The 22451-nt window shown below is 45.6% G+C and overlaps 1 protein-coding gene across 5 annotated transcripts in view; it reads right to left on the reverse strand.

The window, feature by feature from the left end:
• pde5ab (phosphodiesterase 5A, cGMP-specific, b) overlaps window positions 1-22451 on the reverse strand; it is a 125533-nt gene that overhangs the window by 81942 nt on the left and 21140 nt on the right. For 3 of the 5 annotated variants that reach the window (XM_046318976.1, XM_046318974.1, XM_046318979.1), the window contains exons 1-2: window positions 7348-7587; window positions 2798-3350 (exon numbers count right to left, since the gene is read on the reverse strand). In XM_046318976.1, the coding sequence (XP_046174932.1) occupies window positions 2798-3350; window positions 7348-7445 (651 nt within the window). In that variant the 5' untranslated portion in view covers window positions 7446-7587. Of the gene's footprint in view, window positions 1-2797; window positions 3351-6375; window positions 6523-7347; window positions 7588-22451 lie in introns of those variants that run through there. The other 2 variants (XM_046318978.1, XM_046318977.1) reach the window with 2 other exon arrangements.

Here is a 22451-nt window from a genome sequence, read left to right on the forward strand (position 1 = left end):
GATGATGCAATCTCTATTGCACTCCACACTGCCCTTTCCCACTTGGACAAAAGGAACACTTATGTGAGAATGCTATTAATTGACTATAGCTCAGCGTTCCACACCATAGTACCCTCAAAGCTCATCACTACGCTAAGGATCCTGGGACTAAACACCTCCCTCTGCAACTGGATCCTGGACTTCCTGGCGGGCCGCCCCCAGGTGTTGTAGGTAGGTATTAACACATCTGCCATGCTGATCCTCAACACTGGAGCTCCACAGGGGTGCGTGCTCAGTCCCCTCCTGTACTTCCTGTTCACCCACGACTGCATGACCAGGCACAACTCCAACACCATCATTAAGTTTGCAGACGACAAAACAGTGGTAGGCCTGAGAACAGACAACAACGAGACAGCCTATAGGGAGGAGGTCAGAGACCTGGTCGTGTGGTGCCATAATAACAACATATCCCTCAACGTAGCCAAGACTAAGGAGATGATTGTGGACTACAGGAAAAGGAGGACTGAGCATGCCCCCATTCTCATCGACGGGGCTGTAGTAGAGCAGGTTGAGAGCTTCAAGTTCCTTGGTGTCCACATCAACAACAAACTAGAATGGTCCAAATACACCAAGACAGTAGTGAAGAGAGCACGACAAAGCCTATTCCCCCTCAGGAAACTAAAAAGATTTGGCATGAGCCTTAGATTCTCAAAAGATTCTACAGATGAAACGAAAATATTGAGAATATTGCATCACTGCTTGGTACGGCAAATGCTCGGCCTCTGACCGCAAGGCACTACATAGGGTAGTGCGTACGGCCCAGTACATCACTGGGGCTAAGCTGCCTGCCATCCAGGACCTCTACACCAGGCGGTCAGAGGAAGGCCCTAAAAATTGTCAAAGACCCCAGCCACCCCAGTCATAGACTGTTCTCTCTACTATCGCATGGCAAGTGGTACCGGAGTGCCAAGTCTAGGACAAAAAGGCTTCTCAACAGTTTTTATCCCGAAGCCATAAGCATCCTGAACAGGTCATCATATGGCTACCCGGACTATTTGCATTGTGTCCCGCCTTCCACCACCCGCCAACCCCTCTTTTACGCTACTGCTACTCTCTGTTCATCATATATGCATAGTCACTTTAACTATATCTACATGTACATACGACCTCAATCAGCCTGACTAACCGGTGTCTGTATGTAGCCTCGTTACTTCTATAGCCTCGCTACTGTATATAGCCTGTCTTTTTACTGTTGTTTTATTTCTTTACTTACCTATTGTCTACCTAACACCTTTTTTGCACTATTGGTTAGAGCCTATAAGTAAGCATTTCACTGTAAGGTGTATTCGGGATACGTGACAAATAAACTTTGATTTGATTTAGTGAGGTCGGGCACTAATGTTGGGCCATTACGCCTGGCTCGCAGTCTTTATGTTTGTCTATGGAGATTGCATGGCTGTGTGCTCGATTTTATACACCTGTCAGCAATGGGTATGGTTAAAATAGCCAAATCCAGTCATTTGAAGTGCTGTCCACATACTTTTGTACATATGTACATTTATTTCCAGAAATAGAACTAAAAAGCCATTTTGGACTGACGATGTAGATATTTTCAAGTATATGCAACTTAAAAGTTACATATCACAAAATTTGATTAGAAACCAGAGCAACCTTGGGGAATCTTATTTGAGTCAGAAAAGGATGTTTATATGAGAAGGAAGATATACAAAACCTTAAAAAGAGCATCTCCAACTCTTTTAGAAAAAAAAAATAAACTATTGGAACCAAGACTTAAAAATAACTGAAGTTGGCACAAGATGGAGGGAATGTTGGAGCATAACTAATTAAATTACAGCTTGCTAAAATGTATGCTTAATCCAGTATAAACTAATGTATAGAATGTATCATACAAGAGACAAAATTCACAAATTCTACAGCACAACGAGGACTCAATAATCCATGCTTTCTGGGACTGCTGTGAAGTCTCAGCCCATGGGCAGAGCTAGAAAGTTGGCTGTCAAAAGTATTACAATGTAAACTTACTTTTAATCCGTCTGTCTGCACAGTTCAAGACAAACGTGTACTAAAAACTTGGAAATCAATCAATCGGCCATCATTAACACAATGGAAAAATCGAATGATGTATTATTGAAATAGCACCGGTGTCCGAGATTGATTTCTTTTTACAATTTGACACAATGTGCCAAACAATAATGCAGGCACTAGGGATGGAGGTGTGAGCATGCGGGTCTGGGCAGAGGAGATGTAGTCGTGGTTTGTGTGCGTTTGTAAGTTGTTGTTCAGATGTGTATGTTGTGTATCTGGTGTGGGGGGGGGGAATCTATAATATGAAAAATGACATTCTAATAATAATAATTTTTCATAATAAGAGAGAGCAGGAAGAACACTTGGGAGCCAACTATTCCAACAGTTTAATTCAGCACCGTATAGTTGAAAAACTAATCCTTCATCATCTCATACTAAATTTGTTTCATGACATAGGCTAACCCGTGCCCAATCCTTCTTTCTCTCATAGGCTAACCCGTGCCCAATCCTTCTTTCTCTCATAGGCTAACCCGTGCCCAATCCTTCTTTCTCTCATAGGCTAACCCGTGCCCAATCCTTCTTTCTCTCATAGGCTAACCCGTGCCCAATCCTTCTTTCTCTCATAGGCTAACCCGTGCCCAATCCTTCTTTCTCTCATAGGCTAACCCGTGCCCAATCCTTCTTTCTCTCATAGGCTAACCCGTGCCCAATCCTTCTTTCTCTCATAGGCTAACCGTGCCCAATCCTTCTTTCCCATCGTGCCCCTACCTACCAGGAAGAGGGAGTAGCGGTCGGCAGCAATCAGCTCGTTGATGTGCAGAAAGATCTTGTGGCACAGAGCCGTCACGTCCAAGTGACTCGACACATCCTTCACCAACTCCAACAGCCTGGCACAGCGGTCCAACCCCCGGGCACTGTCCACCTCGTCCATCATCCCCGCAGGGATGCCAAGCCCGACCCCTCCCTGCTGGGTTCTGAAGGGCATGGGCGTCCGGATGTCGCCTCGGTCGGGTTCGGCGTCGCAGAGGAAGGTTAGTGAGCCTTCCGCGTCCTTGACCACGATGGGCCTCAGTGGCCTGTCAAACTCAGATGCAGAGATCTTGCGGGTGGGGGTGCTAGGAGCAGGGCTGGGGGACGGGGAGGGAGAGCGCCCGTCGTTCAGGCCCAGGGAAGGGGGCAGGGAGAAGGCTAGGCAGGGACTGTCTGAGGGCTGGGTGGGTCTCTGAGGTGTAAGGGTTTCTTTGGAGGATGACGAGGAGGAGGAGGATGATGAGGAGGGCTGGATGGAGTGGACTCGCTCAGCAAACCAGGCATTCACCATCTCCCTGTACCAACACACAACACACGGGACATTATACGACATTATAAAAACAATAACCAATATCATACAACAGGTCAATATGACATTATAGGATATTAGAGGAAAATATAAACAATCTGAGTAATTTGTGTATTTGACAAGCTTTACATGTGGAGGTAGTGTGAAGAGGTTCTACCAGATTTCTCCATCTCCTAATAGACAATAGACAGGACACACAGGACATGCATTACAACACATCATGAGATATGCCTTACCAGACTTACAATACATTAATCAACAATGTTAGACATTTGAACAACATTCTACCGCAATCCCAGGGGCACACGCGTATGCACACACCACGCACACACACACACACACGTTCCCCCTCACACAGTAACTCACAGACTAATTCTGGTCGGCAGGGCACATTTGTAAAGCATGACTGATATGCACAGTGCCAGCATTAAAAACACTGTTCACCACAAGGTCCTAGGTTCAAATCCCAACCTTTTTTATTTTGTCAAATACTTACTTTGGCTGAACAGCCCTACTGAAACCTTCCTAAACCCCAGCGGCTGTAAAAACGGATTTGCCATGAAATGTGCCTGTAGATTAGGCTGCCTGCCAGACACATAAAACTGAGCCCTAACCGCACTATGAAATCGCAAGCCGATGGAAGCGGAATGTTATCTCGCCAAGCATAAGAGACAGCAACCTGTGTGTACGTCTGTGTGTGTGTGTGTGTGTGTGTGTGTGTGTGTGTGTGTGTGTGTGTGTGTGTGTGTGTGTGTGTGTGTGTGTGTGTGTGTGTGTGTGTGTGTGTGTGTGTGTGTGTGTGTGTGTGTGTGTGTGTGTGTGTGTGTGTGTGTGTGTGTGTGTGTGTGTGTGACCCCCTAGTGAGAATCCCCCATAGAGCAGCCCTAATGTGTCCTTAGGAGCTCTTAGAGAACTGAGTTTCAGACCTAAACATCCGATCTGATGATATGTGCAAGCGGATACATGTTGACGTGTCAATCAAATAATGTTTCACATAACGCGGTTACTGTGGATACACACCAGAAAATGCATATCTCCCGTTACTTCTCTAAGAGAAATATGTCTGACCTTTCCATGGGCCTGTGGAAAATGGAATGGTATCCAATGTGATAAGATTATTTGACTGAAATGTAAATTATGCAAACCTGGACTGGCAAACACTTATTCTGGATAGACAAATGCAAATAAGTAGCCCTAAAGAAGTCCTCACTTTATTTGCACGGAATGTATCCACTATCATTTCTTATAGCCAACAAGAGCTTTTGAACATCAAGATCAGCAGTTACTTACCCCAATTCCGATTTTAACTTTGACTCATCTGCCCTGGGGGCTTTATGTAATTCCGACTCAAATTTCAGGGTTTCCAAGAGGCAGGAGAGGGGGAATCCTGGCGAGATTAAGCCGTTCGGGAAAACCTGCCACCTCTTCCCTCCATTCTATTGGCCAATCACTTGATAATAAGACGGATGACCTCTGATCGTGGATTTGCTACAAACGGGTATCTCATAACTCTGATTTTCTGACACATGGCTTTCGGACAAGATACCCCTCGGGGCTCACCAAACTCGATGGATTCTCCAGTCACCGAGTGGACAGGACAGTAGAGTCAGGGAAATCGAGAGAGGGAGGGATTTGCCTCTTCATCAACAACAAATGATGTGCTGACACAAGTGCAGTGGAAGTCTCAACCCATTGTGGTGGTGGTAGCAACCATCACCTCCGCCACGCTGAGCATCAACACAGCGGCCTCACAGGGGTGTGTGCTTAGTCTCCTGTACTCCCTTTTCACCCACGACTGCGTGGCCACGCACGACTCCAACACCATCATCAAGACAGGCCGGTGGTAGGCCTGGTCACCGACGACGATGAGACAGCCTACAGGGATGAGGTCAGTGACCTGGCAGTGTGGTGCCGAGACAACAACTTCTGCCTCAACTTCAGTAAGACCAAGGACCTGATCGTGGACTGCAGGAAACAAGGGGGCGAGCATGCCCCTATCCACATCAACGGGGCTACAGTGGAGTGGGTCGAGAGCTTCAAGTTCCTTGGTGTCCAAATCACTAAGTACTTAAAATGGTCCACTCATACGCGCATGGTTGTGAAGAAGGCGCTACAGCTGCACCATTGAGAGCATCTTGACCGGTTGCATCTCTACTTGGTATGGGAACAGCACCGCCCTCGATCGGATGGCTCTACAGAAGGTGGTACGGACAGCCCAGTACATCACTGGGGCCGAGCTCCCTGCCTTCCAGGACCTTTTTATCAGGCGGTGTGAAAAGGAGACCCGGAAAACCGTTGGAAGACTCCAGCCACGCAAGCCATCGACTGTTTTCTCTGCTTTCCGCACGGCAGGTGGTACAGGTGCCAATAGGCTCCTGAACAGCTTCTATCACCTAAACCATAAGACTTCTAAATAGCTAAAAGAATGGCTACACAAACTGTCTGAGTTGACCCTTGTACTCCTTTTTGTTGTTGTTGCTCTGTCTCTACACACACTCACAGGACTCTACACACTCACGCACGCTGACACTCCAACACACACACATAACCTGCACAAACATGTATACTGACTCTACACACACTCACAGGACTCTACACACACTCACAGGACTCTACACACTCACACACACTGACACTCCAACACACACATAACATGCACAAACATGTATACTGACTCTACACACACTCACAGGACTCTACACACTCACGCACGCTGACACTCCAACACACACATAACATGCACAAACATGTATACTGACTCTACACACACTCACAGGACTCTACACACTCACGCACGCTGACACTCCAACACACACACATAACCTGCACAAACATGTATACTGACTCTACACACACTCACAGGACTCTACACACTCACGCACGCTGACACTCCAACACACACACATAACCTGCACAAACATGTATACTGACTCTACACACACTCACATACAATCGTCATGTATGCTGCTGCTACTCTTTTTGTCATATATCCTGATGCCTAGTCACCTTACCTCTAAACATCTTCCACTCCAGTATCCCCCCACATTGTACGGTATTGGAACTGACAACCGTATAAAGCTTCGTACTTTCTCGTGTTCTTCTTATTTCGTATGTTTATTTATTGTGTTTTTGTTCTTCCTTGTGTTCTTTTTGTTGTTGTGCCACTGCATCGTTGGGTTTGGAGGTTTCAAGGAAGGCATTTCACTGTGTTGTACTTGTGCAAGTGAGAATAAAACTTGAAACTCGAAACGAAACTAGGACTGATAGTTGTGATGCCAAGGTGCCAGCCTCACTATATGGACAGAATATGCCCTTATAATGACAGTAAGGCTGCTGGATTGCTACAACTGGCACCTCACCCAGGAATTCATAGTGTGCTGCTGTGAGATCAAATACTGTAAATAAGGACTGTTTACTGACTGTATGTCTAAACATGAACTAATTGTCCTTTTAGGTTCTGATTGCAATCGAGGCAAATGTATCCAGCCTATAATGTCTTATCTAAACAGTAACTCAAACTGCACACGAGCCACTGCGATATGTCAAAACATGCCACAACACCTTTATGTTAGAATAAAACCAAAACAACTAATAAGGTCAATAGCATCTATTCCAGAAGTTGTGTGGTAACACAACAAAAACGTGTTTAACTTTTAATTAACTGCGCTTTTTGGAACAGCGTGGAATGGAATCGCCCGAATAAAGGTTAATGATTACGCGTATGCTCTCAATTCTCTTGCTATTTTGGTGAATGGTTACTGACTGTAGTGCCGATGGTCCGGGGCAATAACACAAGTCAGTAACGTTAGTAGCATGTCGTTTTACGTTGAAACAACTCAGGATGTTTCAACTCAGGAACACATTAATTATCGCTCAGATTGATTCAAATATAATAGACGGCGAGGATGTATCAGAAAATGAGCTATCCCTGTTTTGGAAATGCAATTAATCAGTTACGACTTAAATCTCACCCCCGCGCTTACCTTGTAGCCTTCCTGACAAAGTAGGAGTGAGCGAACTCCAAGTGGTCGTCAAGCCACGCTTCCATCCTTTCGTATTCAGGGAGATAGCAGCCCTCCATGCTCAGAGCCAAAATTCCTCAAATTAATCAGATTACCATCAACACTCCGAAAATGGAAGCAAATAATATCAGTCACTGGCAAGCAGTGTGTGTGGTGGTAATCTGTTTTCAAGCGAGCGCTTCCTACATTGTGAGCGCCTGTGGGTAGACTTCTGCAAGAGTCTCATTGCCTTTGCGCAGCAACATCGCCTCAGCAACATGCCCCCCCCCCCCCCCCCAATAACGGATTCTAAATTCCAAAATGGAAAAGCGATGTTTTCTTGTGATTTGTTTGTATGTTTATTTGACAGAAAAGTAGATATGGGTTTACATCAAAGGGCATAACTTAATAATAATAATAATATGTGTATACATATGCAGGATGGCAGAGATTTTCACATCAGTGAACTAAGTTAATTAATGGAAGATGGTTCAAATGTGCCCTCGATAAGTCAGCTGAACATATTTTAAGCCTAACTGTCCCCTCGTCTAGATTGACATTTTCACCATGTGCATATTCTCATGAATACATGGAACTATTTAACATGCAGCATGAGCTATGGCTCCTTCCTTACACTCAAATTACCTTACTTGCCTCATATATTTGAGTGGGTGTTGGTGAATGCTGATACAAGGGCAAAACAATCAATAGCAACTACAAGGAAGCCTATTGCAAGGAGGGATGACCCACTGGTTCTCCTCAACAACAACAAAAATCTGTATTTAAAGTTGCTCGCCCTTATTAATAAAAAACATATCCCAGATTGGGAATGCTCATCTAAGATCAGGCCCCCTCCCATCCATATAATACAATGCATTATTACCTAAAAAGCCAAATTGTTCCTAGATCAGCACTCCTACTCTAAGACGCTTTATGAATACGAACCACCAAGTGTGCCGTCTCAATACAATCAATCACTGAACATGCTCCATTGAACTCCCCAGCCCATTTCGGAGGCCCACACTGAATTGACAAATAGTAATGGCCTCCACTATATACTATTCATTGTCGCAGGCCCTTTAGATCCTGTGTCTCTCTGGTGTCCAGCCAGTGGGACCATGCTGATACTGTGGTGTTACCTTACCCAGCAGATGGCATCTCTTTTACCCCTGGGAGCACAGGACCCGCTCCCCAGGCATATGGGAGCTCCCTGGCCTCCTACTAGAGAATCTGGACAGCCCAGAACATTAGGCATCCAGTCTATCTGATAGGGGGATCTGATAGTGGGACCCTTCCCCAAAATTAACACATATATGCCCAGGACACACACGTACATACACACACGCACACGCATGCATACACACACATACGCACACGCGCACACACAAACGCACACACGCACACACAAACAGGGCCACCCCGGGCTTTCTTCCAGATGTTCCAACAGTGTGTGTTTCAAAACCGAGCTGGTCTAGACTTGTCAGGTCTCTCTCGAAAATCTCACTGTCTGTCATTCTGCTGCAAAGTGGTCCCAGAGCATTTAGTATAAAACGTTACATTTCGTATGGTATGTATTCATTTGTGGATGTCCATCATCCATTGCATATGACATGTTACAAATTACAATTCGTATGATACGTTACAAATTGCAATTCATACAATGTAACAAATTTGCAAAACGTAAAATATGTTGCGAATTTGCAAAATGTACAATATGTTTCTAATTTGCTAAATGTATGATATGTTACGAATTCCAATTTGTTGTGGCTAATGTCAGCTAGGGGTGGCGAGGTGGCTAACGCGAGTCTCATGTAACATTTCATACTAACTTGAGTGTCCTGGATTTACGTTTACGATGTCTCTGAGACCAGTCTGGGGACCTTGAAAGCATAGGAGTCATTCTGGAAGTGTATTGGTTGTGTGCGTGTGTGCGTACGTGCGTGCTTGTGTGTGTACACGCTCGCAAGTGCATGTATGTCCTTCACAGGAACACTGTCCAGGTGTAGTCACTCAGCAGACAGAGAGGTTGGGTGTGATGACTCGGCCTTCACTCACCAGTCAAACAACACTCCCCTCTCCACCATATAATTCCCGGCTCTCGCTTAAACAGCCAGCTCCCTATTGTAAACGTGGCCTTCAGTTGTACTCTGAGAGATAACCCCGCTGCAGTACAACTTTCCATATACTGTACATTCCTATCACGGAAGCAATGCTGAGTGAAGTGCACCACACACACACTGCTATCATAGGGAAACAATCCTACTTCTTAACCACAGTGGGCAGTAGCTTGCACCAACACAATCTAATACATACACAGTTTATACACACACTATCCACTACTCCCGCCTCCCTCTCTCACACACACTCACTCGAGTGCACACACACACACAAACACACACACACACAGAGACACACACACAGAGCCTGTGGGATCTCTCTTCCTCAACTCGACCCATTCTTAGCTCCTCTCCGGTGGACTTTGCCCTGCAGGCTTTTCCAGTGGAGCCATTAAGTAAACATGAGTTATTCTGAAACATGGAGGGACACTACTTTACGGCTGTGGCTCATAATGGGAAAAGACCATTGGGGTAGAAGGCCTATATTCTCTGGTTCTAAATGGAGACTCAATGTAACTCAGTGTTCACTCACTGCACTATAAAGATGTTACTACGGGTGATTATTCTGCTGTTACTGGTGTTTTGTCATTATTGGTACAGACAGATGGTAGGAAAAGAACACAGAGATGATCAGACTAACTGTATTGTCTGGAGAACGGCTTTAATGTGTGCCGTAGAGCACTCATACCGTTATTCTTAACCTTCGTATAGTAGGAGTACTTATCATGTACTCAATGTAAGCTAAGTGTGATGTTTTTCGTCCTGTTGCAATTTCATGGCCCTTCAGATATCGCAGGTACAGTACATATCAGGTCTACCCCTCTGACATATACTACTAACACAAGATGAACAATGTGAGAAGTATCTGCTTCGAAATGCCCCATAGAATAGCTTAGATTAGAATACCTCTCTCTAAGCAGGCCAGTTTGTGTGCTGAAATATGTGCATGCAGGCAGAGAAGCGAAGAAGCATGGGTCTGGGCCGTAATGGCTACTTTCCATGCTTCCTCTCCATATTTGACAAAACACAGAACCGTCTCTGTAGAACGTCAGCCCGGAGCACACGGTCACTGGTAAATCAAATTGGACGAGAGAAAAAGAGGTTTAAGTTCACAGTCCCGGGGGAGGGTTGGTCTCTGGGACAAACTCCTAACTGAACGAGATGACCTACTACCTCTGCCTGTCTGTCCGAAGCAGCTTAGGGGTCTGTTCTGTTTCAATGTTCTCCGAGAACCCGGTTCCCGATGTTATACAACTGTCCTCTATTGCATGGAACCGTGTGTTTACAGTGGAAGGCTGGGGGATCACTAAGTTGTTCCAGACAAAAGAAAGTCATTTCCTGAGCCGCTGGAAGCCCACTCACTCAGAAAGAGCACATTTCCATTTGCAGAGCAATATCAGTCATGGTTCGTTTCTGTCCTCTTCTTTCCTCTCCTGAGCCTTGACATCAGGACCGGTTTGAGGATGACCTGCCTAAAGGGGGCATTTTAAATCCATGGGGTGGGGGGGGGTGGCACAACTAGTATTGCTTTAGAGCCCTGATAAAAGGTATATTGGTCCTACTAGTGTTCAAATGTACAAAAGGGGACCGGAAATATAGCCGTACGTAGCAACAACCACAACATGTTTTGTGACATTAGAGGGGCTAAAATGGATCTCGTTTTCCACAAAGAACCAGGGAGAAGGAAGTTGACCCTCATTTTCCAAAGGGTTTGAATTGAAAAATAGTTATTATGGTCATTCTATTACCACTATTGTCTGATCAGTTTGAGGTGTGTGAGTGTGCTTGCGAGCCTGACGCCTGTGTGTGTGTGTGTGTGTGTGTGTGTGTGTGTGTGTGTGTGTGTGTGTGTGTGTGTGTGTGTGTGTGTGTGTGTGTGTGTGTGTGTGTGTGTGTGTGTGTGTGTGTGTGTGTGTGTGTGTGTGTGTGTGTGTGTGTGTGTGTGTGTGTGTGTGTGTGTGTGTGTGTGTGTGTGTGTTTACATGTGAGTGGATGAGTAGGTGGATGGTTGTGAGTGCATGCAAGTGTGTGAGCATGCCTGTGTGTGTGTCCTGCTTCGACAAACAAACCAGGGAGAAGCCATAGGGGCCAGTGAACCTTTCATCGTCTTTCTGACAAGAGCAAGTTTTTCTTGAATGATTTTATAATCGCTGCAACACCTCCCTGGGGGCAAAATTATGAGCGAGAGGCATTTGACAAGATTCATTTGAATACATGGCCTTTAAGCGTCACACACATAAACACACTTGATGAGTATTATGCAGATTATGCCGATTCTAAGCAGAAAAACTCAATGTGCTGGATTTGTCAGTGCACCTGCAGCTGTAATAACATGTAGCCAGAGATTTCTGCTACTTGTATTTGAAATACGTATTGAATTACATTTCAAATACCTTTAAGTATTTTGTCATTTGTGTTACACTGGCCTGAACTACGATCCAATGTATTTGGTTAAAAAAATACTTAGACGTGTAATTTGTATTTTCCAAATACAAAATACTTTTTAATATAATTTTTGATAGCGTTTCAAAATGTGTGTCCCCTTTCACCCTGCAGTGGTATCATAAGACTGATGGCACTGATAAGAGTGTTTGCTAAAAGACTAAAATGTACCTATGAAAATTAACACTTGCAAAGCACATTGGGTATTATTCTAATGAGCTCCACCCAGAAACGAGGCCAATAATAACACCCAGTGTATCAGGTGTGAAGGTAAGACCCAGATGCAGACAACGTCGAATTAACTCCAACAGGGGCAGGCAATAGACAGGTCAAGGCAGGGGTCAGTAAACCAGAGGTGGGGCAATGGCACTAGATGGCAGGCAGACTCAGGGTTAGGGTAGGCAGAGGTCAAATATCCAGAGGTGGGGCAAAGGTACAGGTCGGCAGGCAGGCTCAGGAGCAGTCAGAGTGGGCAGGCAGGCGGCTCCAAGTCAGGACAGGCAAGGGTCAAAACCAGGAGGGTGAGAAAAAGAGAGACTGGGAAAAGCAGGAGCTGAGACACAAAAACGCTGGTTGACTTGACAAAGAAAACGAACTGGCAACAGACAAACAGAGAACACAGGTATAAATACACAGGGGATAATAGGGAAGATGGGTGACACCTGGAGGGGGGTGGAGACAATCCCAAAGACAGGTGAAACAGATCAGGGTGTGACACAGTGTGCTTTGCAATTGTTCATTTTTACATTTACATTTAGGTAATTTAGCAGATACTCATCACACCACAGTGCCATCAGACTTCTGATAGCAGTGCGAGGTGAAAGGGGGAATTTACATTTGGTTATTTATCCAGAGGTACTTATAGTCAGTGCATTCAACTACGGTAGATTAACAACCACATATCACAGTCAATGTTTTTTGTTACCGTTACTGAAAATGTTGTCGTCGTGAAGGTGTGCACTTGCATAAGTATCTTGCATTTTAGCTTGTTATTGTAACAAGACACATTTTCACGTATCCCCCCCCCCATCTCTGCACGTAGCACTTCTCCCATTGCAGTGTTGTCACGGCGCTTCAGAATGACGTTTACGAGTGAAACCGACTGCATTTACATTTTCCCATTTACATTTGAGTCATCTGGCACAGGGTTTCCCTAAGCCTTTCCCGGCGTCAAAGTAATATCACACATGTGTAGTAGATGCAGGCAGTCGGCAGTAATGGATTGCCTTTACTGTGTACAGAGCTGTACTGCGAGGGTACAGGTGTTTTACATCCTAACGAGGGAAGCCATCCACTGCTAATGTGTAGCACCCGCTGCTCAAAACTGATTAAAGTTTTTGCGATCATCATCATCATCATCATACGCAGCAGATGCTTTTTTAACACACGTAGTCAGTCACTGACAAGAAACTGGAAATTAAACTGAAACTGAAGAAACAGGATCACTTGAATAAGCTGTACATTGCCAATGTTCCCTGTTCCCGGGCTAAAATGAAAAAGTGTTAGAATACTGTGTTTTATCTGCAACAGTACTGATGTGTACCTTGAATAAACCCCCCTAATGGGTTTGGCGAGAGAAACTTCAGCTGCAAACAGGTGGTTTAAAAACATTTAATGAACTACTCAATCCGGATGAAGGGATATCATGTTACTCATTAGTGACATTGTGAGCAGTTGTAGTTATCCTGTAACGTTGGAATAACCAGTCCAGCTACAGCTCTGACAGCCTTGCCTGAGAGAATTCTAGTATGCCTATACAGCACATGCTATTTTAATGACATCAAACGTGTGTTTCTGCATCAATTACGTGTATTTCTATGCCTTCCCTTCCACCATAAATATAGTAGGTGCACTAACAATTGCCTTTCCCTATTATCTGTAAACCAGAGGAATTTGGCTTTGAAACAGACCATGTCTGGGAATGCACTCAATGCGCTCAGTTTCCCATGTATGCTCATCCATCTCAACATCAAAGGGTGCTTGTCAGACATCCCAATTACCAGCCTGATATATTACAGTTTCCATCATTCTAAAGGAGAGATCTAAACTCACAGTGGACCTACCCATCTGGGATCTACAGTATCTGCATCTTTTGGTAGATCGAGAAATAATTACACATATCTACAGTCTCATACTGCATCACACTGTGAGTTGTGCATCGTTATACTGTAATACTGCACCTTACTGTAATGCTGCCTCATATACTGCATTGCACTATAATACTGCATCATATACTGCATCATACTGTAATACTGCATCTTACTGTAATACTGCATCATTATACTGTAATACTGCATCTTACTGTAATACTGCCTCATATACGGCATCATACTGTAATACTGCATCATATACTGCATCATACTGTAAACCTGCCTCATATACTGCATCATACTGTAATACTGCATCATTATACTGTAATCCTGCATCTTACTGTAATACTGCATCACACTGTAATACTGCATCATACTGTAATACTGCCTCATATATTTCATCACACTGTCATACTTCATCATACTGTAATACTGCACACACTGTAATACTGCATTATACTGTAATACTGAATCATACTGTAATACTGCATCATTATACTGTAATACTGCATCTTACTGTAATACTGCCTCATATACTGCATCATACTGTAATACTGCATCATTATACTGTAATCCTGCATCTTACAGTAATACTGCCTCATATAATGCATCATACTGTAATACCTGCATCATATACTGCATCATTATACTGTAATACTGCATCTTACTGTAATACTGCCTCATATACTGCATCATGCTTTAATACTGCATCATATACTGCATCATACTGTAATACTGCATCATACTGTAACCCTGCATCATATACTGCATCACACTGTAACACTGCATCACACTGTAATACTGCATCTTATTGTAATACTGTAATACTGCATCATACTGATATACAGTGCTTTGCAAAAGTATTCATCCCCCTTGGCGTTTTTCCTATTTTTTTGCATTTCAACCTGTAATTTAAATAGATTTTTATTTGAATTGTATATAATAGACATACACAAAATAGTCCAAATTGGTGAAGTGAAATTTAAAAAATTACTTGTTTCAAAAATTATAAAAAATACAAAAAATGGTATTCTCAGCATATTTTCTGACTGACAGTGGCATTGCCAAACCAACAAACAATACAAAAAGTTCAAATACTCTCGATAAAAGATTTGTAAAACTGTCACGCCTTGGTCATTGTATCTTGTGTTTTTGTTATATGTTTGGGTAGGCCAGGGTGTGACATGGGTTTATATGTTGTATTTCGTATTAGGGTTTGTATTAATTGGGAGTGTGTATTATTAGGGGTGTGTCTAGTTAGGCTTGGCTGCCTGAGGCGATTCCTAATTGGAGTCAGCTGATTCTAGTGGTCTCGGATTGGGAACCGTATTTAGGTAGCCTGAGTGCGCGTTGTATTTCGTGGGTGATTGTACCTGTCTTTGTGTTAGTCACCAGATAGGCTGTAATTAGTTTCACTCGTTTGTTGTTTTTGTATTCACAGTTATTTAATGTACAGCATTTTCTTCATTAAATGTCATGAGTAACCTACACGCTGCATTTCGGTCTGACTTTCTACAAACAACAGACGAAGTTCATTACAAAAACAGAGTCTGTATAGTACAGTCAACATTAAAAGATACCAGTTTTTTGAGAAAGTACAGTCTCTGTTGACTCTTTTCGTAGATCAGGTCTGTTAATTTACTGAACTGAAGTTTATTGTCCAAGAGGACACCCAGATATTTGTATTCCTCTATGTTCTGACCTCTGATAGATGTTGCAGAGGTAGGTGTTGTTTGCTTCCTGAAGCCTATGCACATCTCTTTGGTCTTGTTGGTATTGAGGACCAAGTGTGATCCGTCACACCCCTCTAAAAAGTCATTTAGGACCGGGCCATGGTGTTCCTCGTCATCGTGCAACAGGCTGATCAAGGCAGTGTCATCAGCAAACTTAACTAGGTGTCTGTCAGGATGGGAACTGCACATACTACATCATACTGCATCACACTGTAACATATTATCAGTTACCTCTGTCTGAACTCAGCATTTTGTTAGATGAACCCCATGAGAAGAAATACATTTATTCCCGTTCCTGTTTTGATAGGACGGTTCCTTGGTTAATACAATCTAAAGTGGTTTATGGGGACATGTGTCAACATAATGGATGGATTTGTGTGACTCGTGGGGACTCGGTGAAGCATAATGGAAAAGAAGTGGACCAGTGTCCCATCAGTCGTCTGTGCGACCTAGGTTCTGTTGAGGAGGAATGGGCTATTAGAGTTCACAGACAGCCATAGTGGACAAGCCAGGGAACCCAGTTGGAGCTTACATTTTTTTACGGGCACCATCTTGGCTCCAACATGTTCCAAGACAGAATGCAAATTAGAATGTCATTGTCATGGAGCAATTAGTGCCAACATGAAGGATAGCTTCCAAAGCTTTGTATGCTATTTATATATGGCTCAGGGACCACTAATCTTAGTGTGAATGTCATGGAAAGTAATCTCTGTCCTTGTCTGTGTTGATTAGTGAATGTGTTGACTGATTACAGAGCCTCTTGATGCATGCTCTCCAAATCACTCACACTACTCATTGGACACATTACACGAGCACACTCACGCACACACACACACACACACAAACACACACATGCGCACACACATGCACACACACACACACACACACACACACACACACACACACACACACACACACACACACACACACACACACACACACACACACACACACACACACACACACACACACACACACACACACACACACACACACACACACACACACTGTCATGTTTTGTCTTATATTGTCTTGTCATTTTGCTTTCCCTTCTGTTCGTTTTCCCCCTGCTGGTCTTTTTAGGTTCGTTCCCTTTTTTCTCTCTCCCTCCCTCTCTCTCTTCTCTCTATCGTTCCGTTCCTGCTCCCAGCTGTTCCTATTCCCCTAATCAATCATTTAGTCTTTCCACATCTGTTCCCTATCTTGTCCTCTGATTAGAGTCCCTATTTCTCCCCTTGTCTTCCCTTTCTGTCCTGTCGGATCCTTGTATATTGTTCACCGTGCTGTGTCTTTGTCTCGCCCTGTCGTGTCGTGTTTCCCTCAGATGCTGCGTGGTGAGCAGGTGTCTGAGTCTGCTACGGTCAGTGCCTTCCCGAGGCAACCTACAGTTTATGGTCGAGTCTCCAGTCTGTCCTCGTCACTACGAGTGGAATTGTTTTTTATGCTTTGTTTACCGCTCCGATTTGTCTAGGAGTATTGCATATTTCCTTTACTGGAATAAAGACTCTGTTTTCGCCAAGTCGCTTTTGGGTCCTCATTCACCTGCATAACAGAAGGATCCGACCAAAGAATGGACCCAGCGACTACAGACGCTCGTAACACTGCCGTCGAGATCCAAGGAGTCATGCTCGGCGGACACGAGCAGGAATTGTCTGCTGCTCGTCATGCCGTGGAGAACCTGGCCGCTCAGGTTTCCGACCTCTCTGGACAGTTCCAGAGTCTTCGTCTCGTGCCACCTGTTACTTCCTGGTCTGCCGAGCCTCCGGAACCTAGGGTTAATAACCCACCTTGTTACTCCGGGCAGCCCACGGAGTGCCGCTCCTTTCTCACCCAGTGTGATATTGTGTTCTCTCTCCAACCCAACACATACTCTAGAGAGAGAGCTCGGGTTGCTTACGTCATATCACTCCTTACTGGCCGGGCTCGAGAGTGGGGCACAGCTATCTGGGAGGCAAGGGCTGATTGTTCAAACAATTACCAGAACTTTAAAGAGGAGATGATTCGGGTTTTTGACCGTTCAGTTTTTGGTAGGGAGGCTTCTAGGGCCCTGGCTTCCCTATGCCAAGGTGATCGATCCATAACGGATTACTCTATAGAGTTTCGCACTCTTGCTGCCTCTAGTGACTGGAACGAGCCGGCGCTGCTCGCTCGTTTTCTGGAGGGACTCCACGCAGTGGTTAAAGATGAGATTCTCTCCCGGGAGGTTCCTTCCAGTGTGGACTCTTTGATTGCTCTCGCCATCCGCATAGAACGACGGGTAGATCTTCGTCACCAAGCTCGTGAAAGAGAGCTTGCGTTAACGGTGTTTCCCTGCTCCGCATCGCAACCATCTCCCTCCTCTGGCTCAGAGACTGAGCCCATGCAGCTGGGAGGTATTCGCATCTCGACTAAGGAGAGGGAACGGAGGATCACCAACCGCCTGTGCCTCTATTGCGGACTTGCTGGACATTTTGTCAATTCATGTCCAGTAAAGCCAGAGCTCATCAGTAAGCGGAGGGCTACTGGTGAGCGCTACTACTCAGGTCTCTCCATCTAGATCCTGTACTACTATGTCGGTCCATCTACGCTGGACCGGTTCGGGTGCTACATGCAGTGCCTTGATAGACTCTGGGGCTGAGGGTTGTTTTATGGACGAAGCATGGGCTCGGAAACATGACATTCCTTTCAGACAGTTAGACAAGCCTACGCCCATGTTCGCCTTAGATGGTAGTCATCTCCCCAGTATCAGATATGAGACACTACCTTTAACCCTCACAGTATCTGGTAACCACAGTGAGACTATTTCTTTTTTGATTTTTCGTTCACCTTTTACACCTGTTGTTTTGGGTCATCCCTGGCTAGTATGTCATAATCCTTCTATTAATTGGTCTAGTAATTCTATCCTATCCTGGAACGTTTCTTGTCATGTGACGTGTTTAATGTCTGCAATCCCTCCCGTTTCTTCTGTCCCCACTTCTCAGGAGGAACCTGGCGATTTGACAGGAGTGCCGGAGGAATATCATGATCTGCGCACGGTCTTCAGTCGGTCCCGAGCCAACTCCCTTCCTCCTCACCGGTCGTATGATTGTAGTATTGATCTCCTTCCGGGGACCACTCCTCCTCGGGGTAGACTATACTCTCTGTCGGCTCCCGAACGTAAGGCTCTCGAGGATTATTTGTCTGTGTCTCTTGACGCCGGTACCGTAGTGCCTTCTTCCTCTCCGGCCGGGGCGGGGTTTTTTTGTTAAGAAGAATGACGGTACTCTGCGCCCCTGCGTGGATTATCGAGGGCTGAATGACATAACGGTTAAGAATCGTTATCCGCTTCCCCTTATGTCATCAGCCTTCGAGATTCTGCAGGGAGCCAGGTGCTTTACTAAGTTGGACCTTCGTAACGCTTACCATCTCGTGCGCATCAGAGAGGGGGACGAGTGGAAAACGGCGTTTAACACTCCGTTAGGTCATTTTGAGTACCGGGTTCTGCCGTTTGGTCTCGCCAATGCGCCAGCTGTTTTTCAGGCATTAGTTAATGATGTTCTGAGAGACATGCTGAACATCTTTGTTTTTGTCTACCTTGACGATATCCTGATTTTTTCACCATCACTCGAGATTCATGTTCAGCACGTTCGACGTGTACTCCAGCGCCTTTTAGAGAATTGTCTCTACGTGAAGGCTGAGAAGTGCTCTTTTCATGTCTCCTCCGTTACTTTTCTCGGTTCTGTTATTTCCGCTGAAGGCATTCAGATGGATTCCGCTAAGGTCCAAGCTGTCAGTGAGTGGCCCGTTCCAAGGTCACGTGTCGAGTTGCAGCGCTTTCTAGGTTTCGCTAATTTCTATCGGCGTTTCATTCGTAATTTCGGTCAAGTTGCTGCCCCTCTCACAGCTCTTACTTCTGTCAAGACGTGTTTTAAGTGGTCCGGTTCCGCCCAGTGAGCTTTTGATCTTCTCAAAGAACGTTTTACGTCCGCTCCTATCCTCGTTACTCCTGACGTCACTAGACAATTCATTGTCGAGGTTGACGCTTCAGAGGTAGGCGTGGGAGCCATTCTATCCCAGCGCTTCCAGTCTGACGATAAGGTTCATCCTTGCGCTTATTTTTCTCATCGCCTGTCGCCATCTGAACGCAACTATGATGTGGGTAACCGCGAACTGCTCGCCATCCGCTTAGCCCTAGGCGAATGGCGACAGTGGTTGGAGGGGCGACCGTTCCTTTTGTCGTTTGGACAGACCATAAGAACCTTGAGTACATCCGTTCTGCCAAACGACTTAATGCACGTCAAGCTCGTTGGGCGTTGTTTTTCGCTCGTTTCGAGTTTGTGATTTCTTACCGTCCGGGTAGTAAGAACACCAAGCCTGATGCCTTATCCCATCTTTTTAGTTCTTCTGTGGCTTCTACTGATCCCGAGGGGATTCTTCCTTATGGGCGTGTTATCGGGTTGACAGTCTGGGGAATTGAAAGACAGGTTAAGCAAGCACTCACGCACACTGCGTCGCGCGCGCTTGTCCTAGTAACCTTCTTTTCGTTCCTGTTTCTACTCGTCTGGCTGTTCTTCAGTGGGCTCACTCTGCCAAGTTAGCTGGTCATCCCGGCGTTCGAGGTACTCTTGCTTCTATTCGCCAGCGCTTTTGGTGGCCTACTCAGGAGCGTGACACGCGCCGTTTCGTGGCTGCTTGTTCGGACTGCGCGCAGACTAAGTCAGGTAACTCTCCTCCTGCCGGTCGTCTCAGACCGCTTCCCATTCCTTCTCGACCATGGTCTCACATCGCCTTAGACTTCATTACCGGTCTGCCTTTGTCTGCGGGGAAGACTGTGATTCTTACGGTTGTCGATAGGTTCTCTAAGGCGGCACATTTCATTCCCCTCGCTAAACTTCCTTCCGCTAAGGAGACGGCACAAATCATCATCGAGAATGTGTTCAGAATTCATGGCCTCCCGTTAGACGCCGTTTCAGACAGAGGCCCGCAATTCACGTCACAGTTTTGGAGGGAGTTCTGTCGTTTGATTGGTGCGTCCGTCAGTCTCTCTTCCGGGTTTCATCCCCAGTCTAACGGTCAAGCAGAGAGGGCCAATCAGACGATTGGTCGCATACTACGCAGCCTTTCTTTTAGAAACCCTGCGTCTTGGGCAGAACAGCTCCCCTGGGCAGAATACGCTCACAACTCGCTTCCTTCGTCTGCTACCGGGTTATCTCCGTTTCAGAGTAGTCTGGGTTACCAGCCTCCTCTGTTCTCATCCCAGCTTGCCGAGTCCAGCGTTCCCTCCGCTCAAGCGTTTGTCCAACGTTGTGAGCGCACCTGGAGGAGGGTGAGGTCTGCACTTTGCCGTTACAGGGCACAGACTGTGAGAGCCGCCAATAAACATAGGATTAAGAGTCCTAGGTATTGTTGCGGCCAGAGAGTGTGGCTTTCCACTCGCAACCTTCCTCTTACGACAGCTTCTCGTAAGTTGACTCCGCGGTTCATTGGTCCGTTCCGTGTCTCCCAGGTCGTCAATCCTGTCGCTGTGCGACTGCTTCTTCCGCGACATCTTCGTTGCGTCCATCCTGTCTTCCATGTCTCCTGTGTCAAGCCCTTTCTTCGCACCCCGTTCGTCTTCCCTCCCCCTCCCGTCCTTGTCGAGAGCGCACCTATTTACAAGGTACGTAGGATCATGGACATGCGTTCTCGGGGACGGGGTCACCAATACTTAGTGGATTGGGAGGGTTACGGTCCTGAGGAGAGGAGTTGGGTCCCGTCTCGGGACGTGCTGGACCGTTCGCTGATTGATGATTTCCTCCGTTGCCGCCAGGATTCCTCCTCGAGTGCGCCAGGAGGCGCTCGGTGAGTGGGGGGGTACTGTCATGTTTTGTCTTATATTGTCTTGTCATTTTGCTTTCCCTTCTGTTCGTTTTCCCCCTGCTGGTCTTTTTAGGTTCGTTCCCTTTTTTCTCTCTCCCTCCCTCTCTCTCTTCTCTCTATCGTTCCGTTCCTGCTCCCAGCTGTTCCTATTCCCCTAATCAATCATTTAGTCTTTCCACACCTGTTCCCTATCTTGTCCTCTGATTAGAGTCCCTATTTCTCCCCTTGTCTTCCGTTTCTGTCCTGTCGGATCCTTGTATATTGTTCACCGTGCTGTGTCTTTGTCTCGCCCTGTCGTGTCGTGTTTCCCTCAGATGCTGCGTGGTGAGCAGGTGTCTGAGTCTGCTACGGTCAGTGCCTTCCCGAGGCAACCTACAGTTTATGGTCGAGTCTCCAGTCTGTCCTCGTCACTACGAGTGGAATTGTTTTTTATGCTTTGTTTACCGTTCCGATTTGTCTAGGAGTATTGCATATTTCCTTTACTGGAATAAAGACTCTGTTTTCGCCAAGTCGCTTTTGGGTCCTCATTCACCTGCATAACACACACACACACACACACACACACACACACACACACACACACACACACACACACACACACACACACACACACACACACACACACACACACACACACACACACACACACACACACACACACACACACACACACACGCACACAGGCATAGACATACATACATACAATGATGAATGTTTTCAAACTCACTTTTCAGGCAAATAAGACTGATCTTATGGTAATGGTCATGAAACTGCCTCCAGCCTATACAATTTCCCAGACAGAAAGAAAAAAGGAATAACATATCAGAATGGAGTGATCTGTTGTTAACCTACCCCTAAACATGTATTTAATGTGTGTGTGTGTGTGC

Source organism: Oncorhynchus gorbuscha, linkage group LG21, assembly GCF_021184085.1.
Source record: "Oncorhynchus gorbuscha isolate QuinsamMale2020 ecotype Even-year linkage group LG21, OgorEven_v1.0, whole genome shotgun sequence".
NCBI lineage: Eukaryota > Metazoa > Chordata > Actinopteri > Salmoniformes > Salmonidae > Oncorhynchus > Oncorhynchus gorbuscha.